Consider the following 16528-nt stretch of genomic DNA (forward strand, 5'->3'; position numbering starts at 1 on the left):
AGTTTAATCAATTATAGCACTGCAAGTATTTCAGGACAAATAATATTCCACAGAACATGCACCTTACCAAGTTTTTAAGAATTATTTTTAGTATTAATATAGAGACAGAGTGACAGGTTTTCTAAATTTACCCTTCAATAATCAAATCAAAATTTGCTAAATAACTGTAGCAATATAAAAAAAGAACTTTTTTATTCTCTCTCTGCATATATTTGTTGGCATCTGCCAATACACTGGTGTTTTGCTACAATGTTACAAATTTTAAACACAAAATTAACATTAAAATGCGCAAAAATATCACACCATAAAATTACACAGGAAATATTAATAGTCCTACAGTTTATCAAACCTATTAGCCAATATGTTCACATTCCAAACTAATGAATAATTAGCCAGGCTGATGTCAAATGCCAACTGCAAACAAAAATAATCTGCATTGCAGACCAATGCTGTGCTGTCAGTATGTTTTCATTGCAGTAATCACAGAGCTGGTTTTTTGTATTTATTCAAATAGCTAATTTCAATTACTAATCACTAATTTCAATGCTTTATTCTGTACCTACAAGTTCTTACAATTCCTGATGTACTCGTATCTCATACAATTATGTTTTGAGGTGCCCACTGGCCCAAGAAGATACAGTCTGAAGGGAATAGAACTTTCTCACAGATCAACTCTGCTTCTGATAGGCACTGCCACGACTTTATGGGCTGTAATATCAAAGAGAGACTAAATAGCAATTTATCCATGATAAAATTTTTTTGCTTATTTCCATCACCAAATCCCTGAATACTGTCTTGCCAGGAAATAATAAAAAACAGATTTTTTTTTTCCAGTACCAAACTTATACAACTCATCCAGCAATTTTGCCTGCTAAAAGAAAACAAAGAGCAAAAATAACATGAGCAAGCTCCAGATTGAATCTCCCACACATTTGAGTGCTTCAAATAGGAACATGGTCACTTTGGCATAGTTTCATCATCAAGCAGGAGATAAATTCTCTGAACATTAGCTTGGAGAGATATGACCCAGTGCTCTGGATCACCTCTAGAGGGATGGCGGCAATTCTCTTCCTCCTTCCACTAGTCACAGTGGCATCCTTGCACCTAACATTAGCCTCTGTGAATGCACTGTTAGCATCAAGGAGAGGTGTGGAGTTTTCTGTTTTTAGCTTGGGCACCACACAATTATTTCTGTGTGGTGCAGGCAGCTTTTCCTCTTCTTAGAAGCCAAAGAGAGCCTGAAAACAGCAACAGTCAGATGCAGAGCTTCTCTTTTTCTGGGTTAGGCTTCTCAGCCAGCAGATGCCCAAGTCCTGTAGAATGAGTATCCTGTTCCCTTCACTGCCTTCTGGTCCACCATAAGAAAAATGTGCCAGGCTCATGGAGAAACATGGACCTGTTTCCCATGAAGTAATTTAGAAACCCTTTCCCTTAACTGAATTTTATCATCCTACAGAATTCTGTATTTCCTACATAAAAAATAGCTAGAGCCATGTAAAACTCCCAAGACTTGTCAAAATTAGGCTGTCTACCATCACCTATGATAGCAGAAAAACAACACCATTAGTCAAAGCCTTAACATCATGCTCCAATAAATCAGAATTCTGCAAAGCATAATAAAGGAAAAAAATTATACTGCACCTTTTAATTAAGATCTGTAAGTAAATCAATTCCTCCTGAACTTGTACCTAAACGAATAACCAATCACAGACCTATAATTCAAATAACAGCAGCATTGCAAAAAGAAACCAGCATTTGTGCCACCTGTGCAGGATAAACTAATAGCTTTCCAGGTATATGTTAGGATTGAATTAAATACATATTCAGATTACTTTAATAAAAAAAAAAGTAGACATTTTTTCAAAAAGACTTCTCTGTTATCAAGACAAGCCTGTTCAACAACTGACAACTCCTTGACACCGCTTTCTCAGATCTATGAAGAAAGGAGGATGACTATACTGCGTTGTCTGTTTGAAGCTGCTTAATAACAAGGTGGTTAAATCAGCTACCTGCAAGTTACAAGTTAGGAATGACTTCCCTACAAAAGACAGAAAACTGGCAATCAAACCTTGCTGAACCTTTTCACTAATATACCAAATTAAAACTAAACCTGAAAGCTATTGAGTGGCTCAGCTGTGCGAACACTTGAGGTTGTACAGCACAGAGAACTCCGGTCATGCACACTGCAGTCAGGTTGCCTTACTTTTAAATCGGATATAGCAGTCGTTGCAGAAGAGTTTGTTGTTTCGGATTCTAACTTCAGCTCCAGAGCGGGATCCCCCAAGGTCGCATCCACAGGCGACGCACTGTATGATAGATGAATAATTAGCCTCTCCTTACAAAATATTAACAAAAATGCTGTTCAAAAGCAGCTTGGATTAAGCTCAACAAAGCTTGAACCATAACCCCACAATCACTAGAAGCAAATGTATAACGATTAGTAGATCAAAATGCAACCAACCCTGAGAAAGTGTTTTAAGGCGACGACTGGACAACAAACAGCAGAGATACATCAACTAAGCAAACATAAAAGCAGACAGTTTTTACAGATTAGTTGATTAAATCTAATTTGAACTTCAGTTTCTCTGAAAACTAAAACTGGCTCAACATGAAAAAAAATTGTTCTTTAGACAGCAACAGCAATTTTGGCACAGAACACCTGGGTGTGCTACTTGCAGATTTCCATGCGGCACTATACGCTGCTGGTGTCCTCAGCCCTTTGGCACTCAAAGCAGCAAATACTCAGGCACCCCCAGTTTCCTGGGCTGGCACAATAGAAACAAGTTCTTATTCGGAGCGAAGGAGCTGATTCATTTTTCTTGAATAAATACATTAATAAGGGGCCTGACAGCTTTCATGCTAACATTAAACTATTTAACTGTGGTGGCTGAACACGTCTTTGCTGTGAATATGAACCACCTCTGGAAGGAATGTAACCCAAAACGTAACACACTCCTTCCTGAACTTATGAAACAAAGTACTCAGCTGACTACAGAAGGACAGATTGATTGCCTGCTTAAAGGAGTAATGACTCTTTTGGATGGCAGTCTGTTCAACAGCTCATTAATCTTCAGAAATTTGAAAAAAACAGAAATTTGGTATTTTCTTATGTAGGTTAGGAGCTACAGGTGGACTCCCTCGCACAGAATACATGATCTGCAGAAAGGGAATGATGACCAGTCCCCATGGATTACTCCTGTCCCTCCTGCTCAGGTAGGCAGGACCAGGAAGAGCTTTGAGTCAATCCCTTGTAATACTCCAGGTGATGCATTTCAGCTGGGCACAGAAGACAAGTGTTCTGAACCAGACACAGAAGTCTCTTTTTTAAAGTCATGGAAGAAGCAGGGTCCAACAGCACCTCCAAATCAGAGTCTAATTCCTCATCTGGTCCTAGGGCAGGGTAACTAGGAGTGCTTTTACATCTTTTGCAGGCAGACATTTATTCTTTCAGCTCCATGTGTGCCCCAAGCTGACTAGAAATCATGTAACTATGTCTCGGTGCTGAGCGTGAATAACATACCCAGCTTCTGACCAGGGTTGAGTAGCACTAAACACAGCTTCTAGTTTGACCCTGGGCTTTATCCTGCTCGGTTGAATGCTGCCAATGTGCCTTTGCCTGAGAAATACCACGTGAACGTTGTCTGCTAGGATTAGCTTAGAAGTAATGGGTCATCTCAAGTGATTCAATTGCCAGGGTCCAGGCTGAGATTGTTTTAATTCATTTTGTTTAAGGAGCTGCTTTCTCTGGGAGAAGTGGCTCAACACCTTCTGATTTTTTGCTGCCTATTGAAAGGAGGAAAAACTTTGATCTCACAGTCAACATGTCCATCATACTTCTCAAAATCCTACTTGTTAGCTCTAACATTTAATAAATACTTCTAGAGTTGAGTGCTAAATGCCTGCAGATAGGACTGCCTCATGGAAATATGCATGCACCACGCTGTCAAGAGTAGAAGACAAAGCAGGTGATTAGTAGAGCCCCTGTGAGCGTTAACACTGAGTAGCCATGCGTGCTCCTGATTAGTTCCTGTTCCTTCAGGATGTGACTCCCAGCTCTCACCTTAAAGCAATGTAAATGATAACAAAGACCAAGAGACTCAATGATCATGGCTGCTCCTTTGCCCAGAACGTTATTACAGTAGGAACAGATTTTCTTCCCACTGACTGACCTAAATATAGAATGAAAATCCTTAAAATCAGCTTGAAAAGGTTTAAAACACAAAGACAAGTTATCAAAGACTTTCTGAGATTAAAAATAAAAAAACACTCGTAAAAAATGGACTATTAGGCTACTCAGAGAAAATAACCTGAAGATTAATATTATTTACAGTAGATCTGAAAGCTAGGGAAAGCTGAAATGTTATAATTTCGATCAAAGTTACATAGGAACAAATGAAGAAATTCTGTCACATTATTGGGAGATATTTCACTGCATAAAATATTTTCTACAAATAAACATAAAAAGTATATTATTAAGTTTGGAGAGTAAGAACACAGGTTTTATGCTCCTGCCTTATTTCTTATTTGAGGGGAATTATCCCAAAGACTAAGTTTTAGCCAGCACCCCTGCCAAGTCCCACCATCTGCACCTTGTTAGATAACAGAAGGCTAGACCTGGACATATAATATTATGTTAACTCTTTGAACATAAGCCATACGGAGGTCAGTTTCCATAGATCTACCAAGATGTTTGCAAATGGAAGTGAGAACAAGATAAGCAAACACGGTTAAGAAGGTAATTTTCTTACATTATCAAGAATGTAGGAACCAGCTTTTAAAAAAAAAAAAAAAAGGTCAATTTATCACAGAGTGCATGAGAGTGTAAGAGCTAGTGAAGCAGTGTTCACACTGATGTTATATATAATACATGTAATTGTGTGGGGATGATTCTCTATAGTCTTATCCCAAGGTATTTTCAAAACATTTCAAGTACATAAAACAGCAGTGTTATCTACCCTACCACAACCAAATTCCATTTTTGTTTCAAAATATGTTGCAATTCTTGCTTTCTCCTCCCCGATTAAAACCAACATCCTACTCTGTAATTCTCCAGGGTCACGGGTTACGAGCATTCCTGAGTGCTCCTTGAGATGATATTGACCACATGCCAGGAAGGGGGGAGGAGAGACCAAGATGAGGGCCATAAAGCGTGGGTCTCAGGAATCTTTTGTTAAAACAAACCTAAGAAAATAAATGTCAGAAATGCCATCTGGAGTAGGCTTTTACTAATCATTTTGGTAACCAGCATACAGCTTGGAGACTGGAGATTTATTATTCTAGTTCCTTTGTTTTTTTAACCGATGTCAAGTAGTGATGACAAACGTGGGGAATTTTCTCAAAGACTGGAGTGGGGAGGTAGTTGCAGCCCATATTTCCACTGTCCCGTCCAGCCAGAAAAGTCCAGGTACTTTTCAGACTTGTTAATCAATATTATGGGCAAGAACACTACTGTAGACCACCATACACACAAAGTCCGCTCTTTAGTGCGGCCTGACATTTACACCTTCCCAGCAGAAGGGCATTCGCTCACCTGCTGCGTGTCTGGGACCCTGGCTGGGAAGCAGAGAGGGGAGACTGATCCTGGGGGGCTGCCTGGGACACGGAGGGGGCTCTCACAGAGGTGGCCGCAGGAGGTGCTTTGCTGGAGGAAGGAGTGCACATGTAGGCTCGGTTTGAAGTGGACACTGGGCGACTGAAATCTTGACTAGAGGACAGAGATGAAGAGGAGGCAGACTGGTTCAGCCATGAATGGTGCCTCCACGAGCTCGTTCTTGAAGAATCAAGATTGTCCAAAGACTCCCCTCTGCAATACAGGTACACATACAAAAGTAAATGGCAGTGCAGCTGGAGCAGAAGAGCTACTATGTTCCTATTTTTTTTTTAAAAAGGAAACCATTATCCTAGCATTTTTAAGATTTTCTAGCATGAATATGCTTGTCTGGTCACCCTGAGCAATATTCTTCACATACTAATCTAAAGTATTTGAGCCACAAATTACCCTTTGTGGACAGTCCTAGTCTCATGGGAAAAAAGCAGGCGAGGCAAAAGAGAGGTGGCACTTAACCACTACAGAATCAAGGCAAAACACTCTTTGCTCCAGCCTTATCAGCGTGAACCGTATCAAAATCCGCTGTACAGCAACGGACCTCAGATACCAGGTCTGTTTTTGTTTTCTCCAAGGGATACCAGATCAGAATAGCAATCCACCCAGGCTGGATAGCATCGTCTAGGTACAAGGTGTTGGCCCAATAGCCAAACAGCGTCCTGATAATGCGGCTGTTTCTCAAGTGACAAATACAACATTCACACATTACTTAAAGCAAGAAATGAACTCCAGACTTTCTGACGTATTTCTACGTGAAAAAAAAGGTATACTCCTTAGCCATAATAATTAATTTCCACAATAAACTGCCATGCTGAAATTCTTAAGCAGATCTGTCAACGACAAGGCACACTTACTGATTTCCATTGCTGGTATACCAACCAAGAAAAAAGCAGTTGAATTATTTACAGGTTACATCCACATTCTTTATTTGCAAAAACCCCTATTTAATCCCAGTTGTAGTGCTGCTAATTTCTTCTATCTGTGCTGCTATTCAGTTTACCTTACAGCATTTCACAGACTCGATTTGTTTCCGTGCTCTGTAATGCAAGCTGAAGTTTAGAATAACGAAACAAAAATATTTGACGAGAGACAAAGTTAATTTTTAACGTGATTCCTACCTCCTCATACTATTGCTATACAGACTAATAGGCTCCTTATGTATACTGGAACTGCGCTGCCTAATCCAACTGCTGTCCGTGTGTAGAGATGTTTTCTTCCTCATTTCCTGAAGGATTTGCTGTCTCTCCAACTCTGCCGCAGACAGGTTGTGCTCCCTCTGAGATTTCTTCTGTGAGTCACCTGCGTTCCAGGCCCTCTCCGAATACTTGCTCTGGGTACCTGTTTGGACAACATGTGCAAACTTCAGCTAGGCATCTTAAGGCACAAAAGCAGTTATCACACATCCGATACCCTGGCTATAACTCCAAAAGCAGTCATTCATCACCACATTCACAAGTTTCTCCAGTTCCTTTATACAGCGGGCTGACCAGGACCAAACTTGGCAATACATCATTATTACATTCTTTTTTCCATTCGTGTTTCTATTAATGTGCCTTTTACATGATGTTTAACTTAAAAACAAGTAGGTACTTTCCTTCACTTCCCAAGTGTATATGCATATACATTTGTGTGTACACATATATACGCACACATGTATTTTTAAAAAGGCATGATCTCTTTTAGTGCATCAGTTTGGATTCTTCCTGCAATACAAACTGAAGCACGTATGGAATATATAATTAAACAGTGGGATACTTTCTTTCCCTTTAGGAGTTCATATTCTCTTTTCCTCTAAGTTGTCCCTGTTTTCAAGAATTCTTTCCTTATTCAAGGCACTAAACACATTGCTTTATCTTGCTTTATATGAATATATATGGGGGAAAGGGGGTTTGGAGGGAGAAAGGAGGGGGACGAAGGGAGGGAGAATGACAGAGTAATCTTCTAGCCTTTGAAATTTTGGAAGGGGAAAACAAACAAGCCATCTTTCTCCAATATGTGTTGACATGTTAGAAAGCAACAGTTTTTCTTTAATTCCTAGATCCATTTTTTTTTTTCTTCATTAAGACTAATTAAGAAAATTACTCAGCGATAAGTCAATTGAAATTTCAATTCCTTTAAACACTGCTCTGATTTCAGATCTGCTCTTGGTTTTAATGCTATAGATTACCATTATAAAATATTGTGGAAGTTGATTCATTAGTTTCAATGACCAAGCTTTAATGTGTAAAAGCAGTGCTAATGTGTGAAAGCAGTATTGTCAATCTGCAATATTTCCTCCAATACAGCATTTACTTTTCTATGATTACTTCTGATTACTTTTTTTAACTATGTTTTAGACACAGGAATAGCTTTCAGGCATTTTCTACTGTAACATACTTCTAAATCTGGTTTGTTTTACAAACATTCCTCTAAAAATACGGTAATGTCACTGAAGGACAATTCAAGAAAGGCAGCAATGAAGTAGAGTCCAGGAGACAAGCCACTGTGACAGTATTGAGACCTGACTTCTAGCCATGTTATTCCTACACTAACAGAAGTTTAAAAAGAGCAAACAGTTGTAATAAATACATTAGCATCTTGGTACGTGCAGCTTTTTTTACTGACAGAGTCAACATATCGAGAGCACATACATCTTCGATGATATACTGACACGACTGGTTTAATCTCATATAAATACCAGTCATCTAAAATTGAAGCATTTAAGATCCATTTGTAACCACTGCTACGGCACTCCAAGAGAGCAGTTAATCATATTTGTCCTAGGCTTACATGTTACTGTATTAATTTCCTCTTGCTGTTAAAACCTCATTAAATCGTGGCATGGTATGAATTTGAATTACAATGCAGCTACCAAAAAGCATGCTGACAATTAATTGTCTTAGAATGCCTATATCCAATGCATCTTTAAAAAAAATAAATAAAAAAAATTTAAAAAAAAAATTTCAAGAGTATTTACCATTTCTGATTGTGTTGAATTCATTCAGTTCTGAAGTTGACTTCGACTTATTCCTAAAGAAATAGAAAACATTCATTTCTCTGTCTCAGCTAGGAGACCTCATCATGGACAAAGATCTTATTGCAGACCACAGATACATAGCCCCTTTTTTCCACCATCCCTCCCAGGAACAACTTATGTTGTACTTAAGACAAGAGACAAAAATACCTGAACAAAGATCAACAGTATATTAAGGGGAAAAAAAGGTGTCCATAGTTAGGTATCAATAGGTAATCACTGATTAAAAATTAAAGTTGTGCATTGAAAGTTCCCAGTGCTTCAGGTATAAGGAACTGATCGTTGTATTTGCTTCAACAAAAACATGTAAAAAACAAAGTCCTTCCCTGTGGAAGCTTTGTGAAGACTACAGTCAGACAGTCAAAGTAGTGATAACTTTCAAAGCAGGTTTATAAATTATTTAACTTCATGAGAAGCTTAAATCATACTTCAGCACCATTATTAGACCATAAGCCAAGCACCTCCTCAAACACTGCATGCAGATTGTTCTTGGGAAATTTATTATTCACGGATTATACCCAGCAGCATAATTTTTTAATGAGTTTTAGCCAAGAAATGGCATTCAATATACAGGAAAACAAATGGCAAAAAGCTGGTTTTCTGACAGTACAGAGCAGGAGCTTCAGCAACACCTCTGTGCTGTATTTTTAGTCTCAAGCAATAGAGACAGTTTCTTAGTTTAAAATACTTCAGAAAAAAGAACAGAAATCCTTTGCTGGGTCACAACTCAAAGCTGCTACAGCAATGCGTTCACACGTACAGCATTGGCTGCATAACAGCATTTTGAGGGAGTCTTGTCCTTTGTCTATAGATAAATGATACATAAACTGCGCCACATTTCTTGCTCCCGCAAGGTCTGTTTATCTGTCCTATAGTGCGGACCTATTTCATTATCTGTTTGAGAAGATGCAACAATTTCACAGCTGCTTGTAGTGAAGAGGAGCTCCAAAGAGCAGGTCAGCCTTTCCTGGGATGCTTTCAGCACCTGAGTGTCCTCCTCACATATATCCAAGATGTAACTACTGGCACCTTCTGAAGTTAGATTTAGATCTTCTAGGTAACAGATCCATTAGCTGTACCCTGTAAGTTTTGGGGTTCCACTTAATATTAAAAAAACAACAACCTACAAAAAACTACAAGAACTGACTAAATATGCAGCAGAGGTGATATTTCAGAACTACTGTGGGATGCCATCTAAGACAAAGGCTTGATACAAGTGTTCTGGATTTAGGTTACTTCAGCATTTTTTGACCATAGCGCAGTAATTAAAAGGGAAAAGAAAAAGCTATCTATTCAAAGAGCCCAAATCTGCAGTGGCTAATATATTCTATTGAAATAAAACCAAAACAAAAACAGCAATAAAACCCCCAAACAAGCCACCAAGCAAAACAAAACAGAAGATAACCAAGGTGAGAGAACATAACTTTACAGGCGGCACATCTACTATCTTTCTGATAAATACGCTGCTGCTGCCTCTCATTTCCCTCCCTGTTTACTCAAAGTTTCACAATCCTGATTGGGATGACTGCACCTTAGTTTGTAGCACGTTATGACACAACTACAATATTATCTGAAATTGTTTTCCAGTCAGGTAAGTCTAGTACCACCCACATATTTACTTCCTTATAGTTCTGCTTCTCCCAGTAAAATCCTGCTGACTGACTAACTGTTGTTTACAGTACAGCATATAATTTGCCAAAGGTTTCGCCGCTTGTTTTCTCAATATGAAAACATGCCATAAAAACTGCAAAACACAGCAGCAATACAAAGTATAGCCATGGCTAAAGTTTATTGGAAGTTTCAATTCAAGACTGTAACCGAAACGGTGATGTTACGATCTATGCTGAGATTCAGTATCACACATACCTGTCAGCAAATGACTGACCAGGTTGCTCCTCGATGGTTTTAGAAACTTCGTAACGCTCATAATGCCTATTAAAAAAGAAAAAGATACATTATGTTCATATACAGAAAAAGGCCTACATAGACATAAATACTTCATACTAAAAATATGCAAAACTGATCCTTAAGGGAAAAAAACCAAACCTCAAACAGTTAAAGTTCTAAGGAGGCTTAATTGTATCAGTCAGAAACATAACTAACAAAAGGCAGCAGAAAAAGAAAGGATGTCAGCAAAACCGCCTGAAATTACATTTTTGTAAGTGACAAGGAATCCGAACACAAGCATGCCAAAATGGTTAATACTTATTGTTGAAGATGTTTCAACCTACCTATCGATTCAATTTCTTATTACCTGTCAATGAGAGGATGGCCAGCTCGATCTTCTATTGTTTTAGATACTTCATAGCGCTCATAATGTCTAGAAGCAAAATACAGATAAAAGAAAATACATGTTAAACAAAAAGACATTTTCTACAAATTGAGCAAACAGTAAGTATACATACAGAAAATTCAGAAAGTTCAGATGTGTTAGTTAGAAATATGAAAATACATGGGAGAAAACCCTGAAGACTTTTTAAGATGCTGCATAAATTACAAGTATCAGTATATGACAGTGATTCTCTCATCTGTTTCAAAGCCAGGAGGTAAGCTTTGTCCAAATGCAGCAGTTCTCTAAAAGTTACACGTATATTCTAGAAAACCATATAGATGCACTTTGTAACCCATAGTGAAACACTCACCATCTTCTGCAGACAGAACTCTTGAGCTGCCTGTCCCCAACCTCACTGCTCTGCAGCAAGTAGCATTCCTTCACAGACATTTATATAACATTTCAGATTTCAAGTCATATCTTTGGATATCATCGTAAAGCAAACATTTAACATCGGATATTTTAAATCCCAATTTCACTAAACTTGCTCCTTTACTATTAAGCAAAGCCATCCTTGTTCAGCAAAACTCATCCTTTGTCAGCAACCTCAGAAGCAATGAAATCCCCCGAGACTAAAGCATATATCAAGGATTTAGATATGCAGATGTTACAGCAGCTTCATAAGTTACCACACAAAGTCCTACTATCTTGCAATTGGGGCAAGCTAAAACTGTAGAGATACCGTGGCTCGGCTGCCAAGAAGAACCTGTTTAGCCGTTGTAACAACTGTGCCTCTGCTTTGTTCAGCAGGGATCTCAAGCAGCAGTCATTTACAATGAGCTAAAGTAACTCTAGGACTCACAATCTCCCTGGTAAATATATGCAATTTTATAATCATATTTTCTTCTCCTAAGACTTAATTTGATACTGTGTGTTATCTTCAGGCATCTCTTATTACTTGTATAAGAACAGGGGAAAATTCTCAAGAGAAACAGCAAACCTAGTCATACAAAAGGCAGTAAGCTAAATGCACAAGAAATAAGGAAAAGTTACTGGTTTAATCTGTTTCAGAGAGATTAATCTCCCACAATGCCTGTAACAGTAGTCTGAAAACTTCTGGGCAAGAATGTGAACTTGTAAACTAATAATTGGGGTTGTTGAGGGGTTTTTTTGGTTGTTTGTTTTTGTTTAAAAAAACCCCAAAACAACCCTAAACACAAAACAAGCTGCTGAAGAAGGTAATGAAAGAAACTTTTTCATGCTCTAGAATAAATATATCCACAGTGGGTATTTCTACAGGCTATGATATCTAAGCCAGTATCTGTTCACTCATATACTATGATATCCCTCATCCAAATTAACCCAGTACTGCAATTAAACTTTATTGTTGCCCTATTGAGCTAAAATGAGAGAGGAGTCTGGAAAAATCAGTCACACATTTGTTGGAAAAGAGTTAGCTTGGTATTTCTTCTGAAAGCCCTATATGTTGAGCCACTGGCTCTCAATTTACAGGCTTAGGCAGGGTTCTTACACAATCTTCACACTAAGTGCTTCAGGTCATCTTTGATTTGGCTGTAATTACTGTATTTACACTTCCTATTTAAAAAATGAACTGAAGTGGGTTCATAGAGCACTTGATTCACGGGGAAAGACTTTGTCTTATGCCTGATCCTTCTACCTTTAGAAAGAAAGGCTATCCCGTGCTATCTTGCACTGACTGATTAATCTATAGCACGAGTCTTACATGAATACTCTTACGTATTCAGGACACACGCGCTCCCTTTAGAAATGTATTTGAATTTTTAATGCAGAAGGAAGAGAGAATACACCCCATCACAAGCGCACACCTTTGGTACTGAGGAGTCTCCACTGCCACCTCCCTCTGCCTTTCAGCCTGCCGCCTCTGCTCCTCCATCTCTGCCTGCCGCCTCTGCTCCTCCATCTCTGCCTGCCGCCTCTGCTCCTCTGCATATTGCTGCTCCCTCTCTTTACGTCGTCTCTCAAGCTCCCTTTCTTGCTCAAAACGCAATGCTGCTTCTTCCTGGATCCTCCGTTCCTCCTGGATCCTCCTCCTTTCTTCTTCCTCACTCAGCAAGCGCGCCGCCAGCTCGTTTCCTCCATCTCCTTCTGGCTCCTCCGGAGTATTCGCTTCAGGGCTTGCTCTCCAGCTGGACACAGATGGAGCCCGTGTGGTGACAGACGTTGTGTTTAAGGTTAGAACAATCTGCTCCTGTAGCAAAGAAAAAAAATCATGATTTTGGGGAAAGGAGCAGATTTTTTTAAACAGGTTACTCACTCAGAAAAGTTCATTTTATTCCATGAGAGAAGACTGGGTAAAAAGCATCCTGAACACTTTCAACGCAAGACCCAGGGCGCACTTTGGTTTCATGTTTTGAATGCCTGCTAGCACATTCTGCTAATGCAAGAGCTTCATTCCACACAACAGCCTTAGCGAGCGCCACGGGCAGCGTGGCCACAACTATGTGAAACATTCCGCTTTCTAAAGTATCACTTAGATTTCAAGCCATCCCATCCCTGCTGAAATACCCATGGAAAACAAACCCTTCCATGATACCCAGCATTTCTCCCTACTGTTTCAACTTAGAAACCTAAGACCTATCTAAGAGTGTTTATACAAAGGTATATGCTCCATGTGTATATCACACCAATGAATTTCACATGAATCCTCATGTGGAGGAAGCCCTCAACCCTCCTCCATTCTCCCACCATTTGAAAGTCAAGTCTCAGACCTACCACTCTACGACTCTTCTCTCAAATATGAGAAAGGGTCTTTCAGTGGGCAAAAGATGCTTTAGTTGCAGAGAACAAATACTGTTTAAAGGTGCATCCAAACCTCTACTGATAGAAAAAATATGAAATGGTTTACATTCTTGTACAGCAAAGTCCTCTCATAGCTCAAAGAGCTTTCTTATTGAAGTCCTAAGCCTTAAATTACAGTCTACTTATTCGTGACTCTATAAACACAACTGATCTAGTGAGGATGTGTGAAGCAGCACTTGCATAGAAATAAAGAAGAGATATCTGACACCTCCCACACTGTTCATCTTCCTGTAAGCAACAGCCACAAAAGTCAGCATCGACAGAAACTACATGCATTCACTGTTTTGAAACATACAACAGCAAATCTGAAATTGATTTGATATGTGAATTTATCAGAGATAGGATGAACTGGTTGCCAGTAATAAGCCAGGCACTTATGAACATGTCTCATGATAAAGTATTGAAGCAGAATTCCAACAAGTAGCATCAGGAGGTAAATAGACAGCAAGGGTGACCACTTCATTCTGGACACAATAATTAATACATGCTGTAACTTTTTGCGGAGGTATTTCTGGTGTTTCCATAAGGAAAAAAGTCAAATTCAACAGGTCTCAAAACATCCCACTTACTCTTTCCTTCCCATTTTTGTAACCTCTTTCTATCAGGTCACAGACAACAATTTATTTTCCAAAATGAAAAGATAAGTGGCATAGCAAAAGAAATTATTTGCTCGCTTGCATGTATCTAATATAAGGGAAAAAAGCCATCATCAAACAGTCAAAGGTGAAGCCATATTCACAGCCTACCTCATCAAAATACTTGGAGCTCTCCTTTTCTGCTTCTTGCTTAGCTCGTAGCCATTCTTCCCTCAGTTTTTCTTGCTCCCGTTTGTATTTCTCCTGTTAGGTTAGATTGAAGTTAAACACTCAAATAAGAAACATGTTAATTTGTATTTGCATTAAAATGTACTACTGGTATTTAATGTGTTTTTTAACAGACCAGTGCAGTAAAAACATGCTTGAGCTCCACTAGGACAATAGGTCTGCCGTGAACGAATGAAATCCTGGCTCGAATACAATCCAAAGGATTTCTGCAATTGATTTCAGAGAATCCAGGCTTATTACACGCTAAGTCTCATAACAACCGACGTCACTTCTGTTATATTCCCTATCTTACAGTTTAGTTCCCATTTGAACAAGAATCAGCTAAGGTATTTCTTGAAAGATGGAGTGATTCTATTTAACTTGGAAGTGGGCACATTAATATGGTAAATATAAAGTGAAATACGAGGCAGTAATTTGGTTTGAGCAAGAACACTTAGTCTTTTGAAATGTTATCTAAACAAAAAACAATTTCTAGACCTCCAAATTTGTCCTATGACTGGATTTGGTATGAAATCAAGATTATGTCCCAGAGAATTACTCAAGGTACACAATAAGAATTTTGATGGTTTTGTCAGTCACCACTTACATCTTGGGAGAAGCAACATATTTAAGGATGGCAAAAATATTCCCTCTAAGACGTTGGAAATAAGCAGAGAAAGATTTCGCTGCTTTTCTGTTATTTGAAAATTCATTACTAGGATCATGAGGAAGAGAAAGAATGTTATTACTCTGGCCAAATTTACTACTTCAGGACTAAAAAAGGAGAAGCAAAGAAAAGGAAAGCGATGGCAGAGGGCTGAGACTGCTCTCAAGAAAGGGGAGCCAAGGTTTACATTCTTTAAAGCCATCTCTTCAGGCATCAAATGCAGCACCCAAACCATAACAGAGACCACAAATATGTTTAGGAAGACACAGCTCTCGCCTTGAAGAGTTTGTAAGCTAAAAGGAATGACAAAAGATAAAATATCCAAAAAAGCAACACAGTTGCTACGTTGTGCTTTGATATCAGAGTTTTCTGCTGAATGCACCAAACTTATTTGGAGGGATTGTGCAGATTAAATGATATTCACTGGCGTCTCTCCTAGCCAACAGACTTTAGATAACAAACTTTAATTTAATTTGCAGAGATGTGTCTTGGTGAATATGGTTAAATGGACTTATGCTTCACTGAGCTGAGGTCTTTGCAGAGATGTGTGCTTGGTTTTTTGTGCTATCCTAAGTTGACAATCACTGCCCCTTCCCTCTGCAACACTTCCCTCCATCTCTAGCAACTGGTTATCAAGGTGGCTTTGTGTTAGCAGGTTCAGCTTCCTGACTCACAGTGGTCCTGGGAACCGGATTGATTCCAACTGATCAGCTGATTGCTAAACGACAGGATGCTAGCAAGAGTCTATGGCATTGGCTGCCTTCTCTTCATCTCTGAATATGAAGCAGTATCACTAATTGAAGGAGAAACTCACTAACTCACTCTAGAGACAATTTTCTTAAGGGGAAAAAATAAAACTCATATTCAAAAGTGAAGACTACTGCCACTTAGGTCTTTGCTTATCCTCTAAATTCTGTTGCCAGTAGGAGCACACCAGCCTTGTGATGATTGAAGACTTCTGGCTGTAATGAATACACAGTCTGGGTTTGATTTCACGAAGCTCACTAAGGACTTGTCCTCTTTTTGCAGAATAATTGCTAGTGTGTGTAACTGCAGCCCAAGAAATGTATCTGAAAGTCCCCTTATGCCATCAGTAAGAAGAATTGTAGAAGCCACATGTTACTCTTCTTCCCTAACAGTTGGTGCACCCAAGGGATTGCCAGCCTATGAATAGGAAGATTAATTATACCTGCAATAAACGGTCCTGCTCCTTTTGCCATTTTTCCTGTCGTTTTCGTTCTTCCTCTTGATCCCAAACCCGACGACTAGGAGCACTAATGGATGGGACTGGGAGCTAATATACCACAGAAATGAAATAATATTATCT

General features: G+C 39.0%; 1 protein-coding gene across 15 annotated transcripts in view; it reads right to left on the reverse strand.

The window, feature by feature from the left end:
* Window positions 1-16528, reverse strand: part of LMO7 (LIM domain 7) — a 134937-nt gene that overhangs the window by 930 nt on the left and 117479 nt on the right. For 9 of the 15 annotated variants that reach the window (XM_075741676.1, XM_075741667.1, XM_075741671.1 and 6 more), the window contains 11 exons: window positions 16391-16495; window positions 14478-14570; window positions 12738-13120; window positions 10873-10938; window positions 10485-10550; window positions 8562-8614; window positions 6724-6943; window positions 5531-5803; window positions 4061-4169; window positions 2204-2306; window positions 1642-1688 (listed from right to left, as the gene is read on the reverse strand). In XM_075741676.1, the coding sequence (XP_075597791.1) occupies window positions 1645-1688; window positions 2204-2306; window positions 4061-4169; window positions 5531-5803; window positions 6724-6943; window positions 8562-8614; window positions 10485-10550; window positions 10873-10938; window positions 12738-13120; window positions 14478-14570; window positions 16391-16495 (1515 nt within the window). In that variant the 3' untranslated portion in view covers window positions 1642-1644. The remainder of the gene's footprint in view (window positions 1-1641; window positions 1689-2203; window positions 2307-4060; window positions 4170-5530; window positions 5804-6723; window positions 6944-8561; window positions 8615-10484; window positions 10551-10872; window positions 10939-12737; window positions 13121-14477; window positions 14571-16390; window positions 16496-16528) is intronic. The other 6 variants (XM_075741673.1, XM_075741670.1, XM_075741668.1 and 3 more) reach the window with 1 other exon arrangement.

The sequence above is a fragment of the Balearica regulorum genome, chromosome 1, assembly GCF_011004875.1.
Source record: "Balearica regulorum gibbericeps isolate bBalReg1 chromosome 1, bBalReg1.pri, whole genome shotgun sequence".
Lineage (NCBI taxonomy): Eukaryota > Metazoa > Chordata > Aves > Gruiformes > Gruidae > Balearica > Balearica regulorum.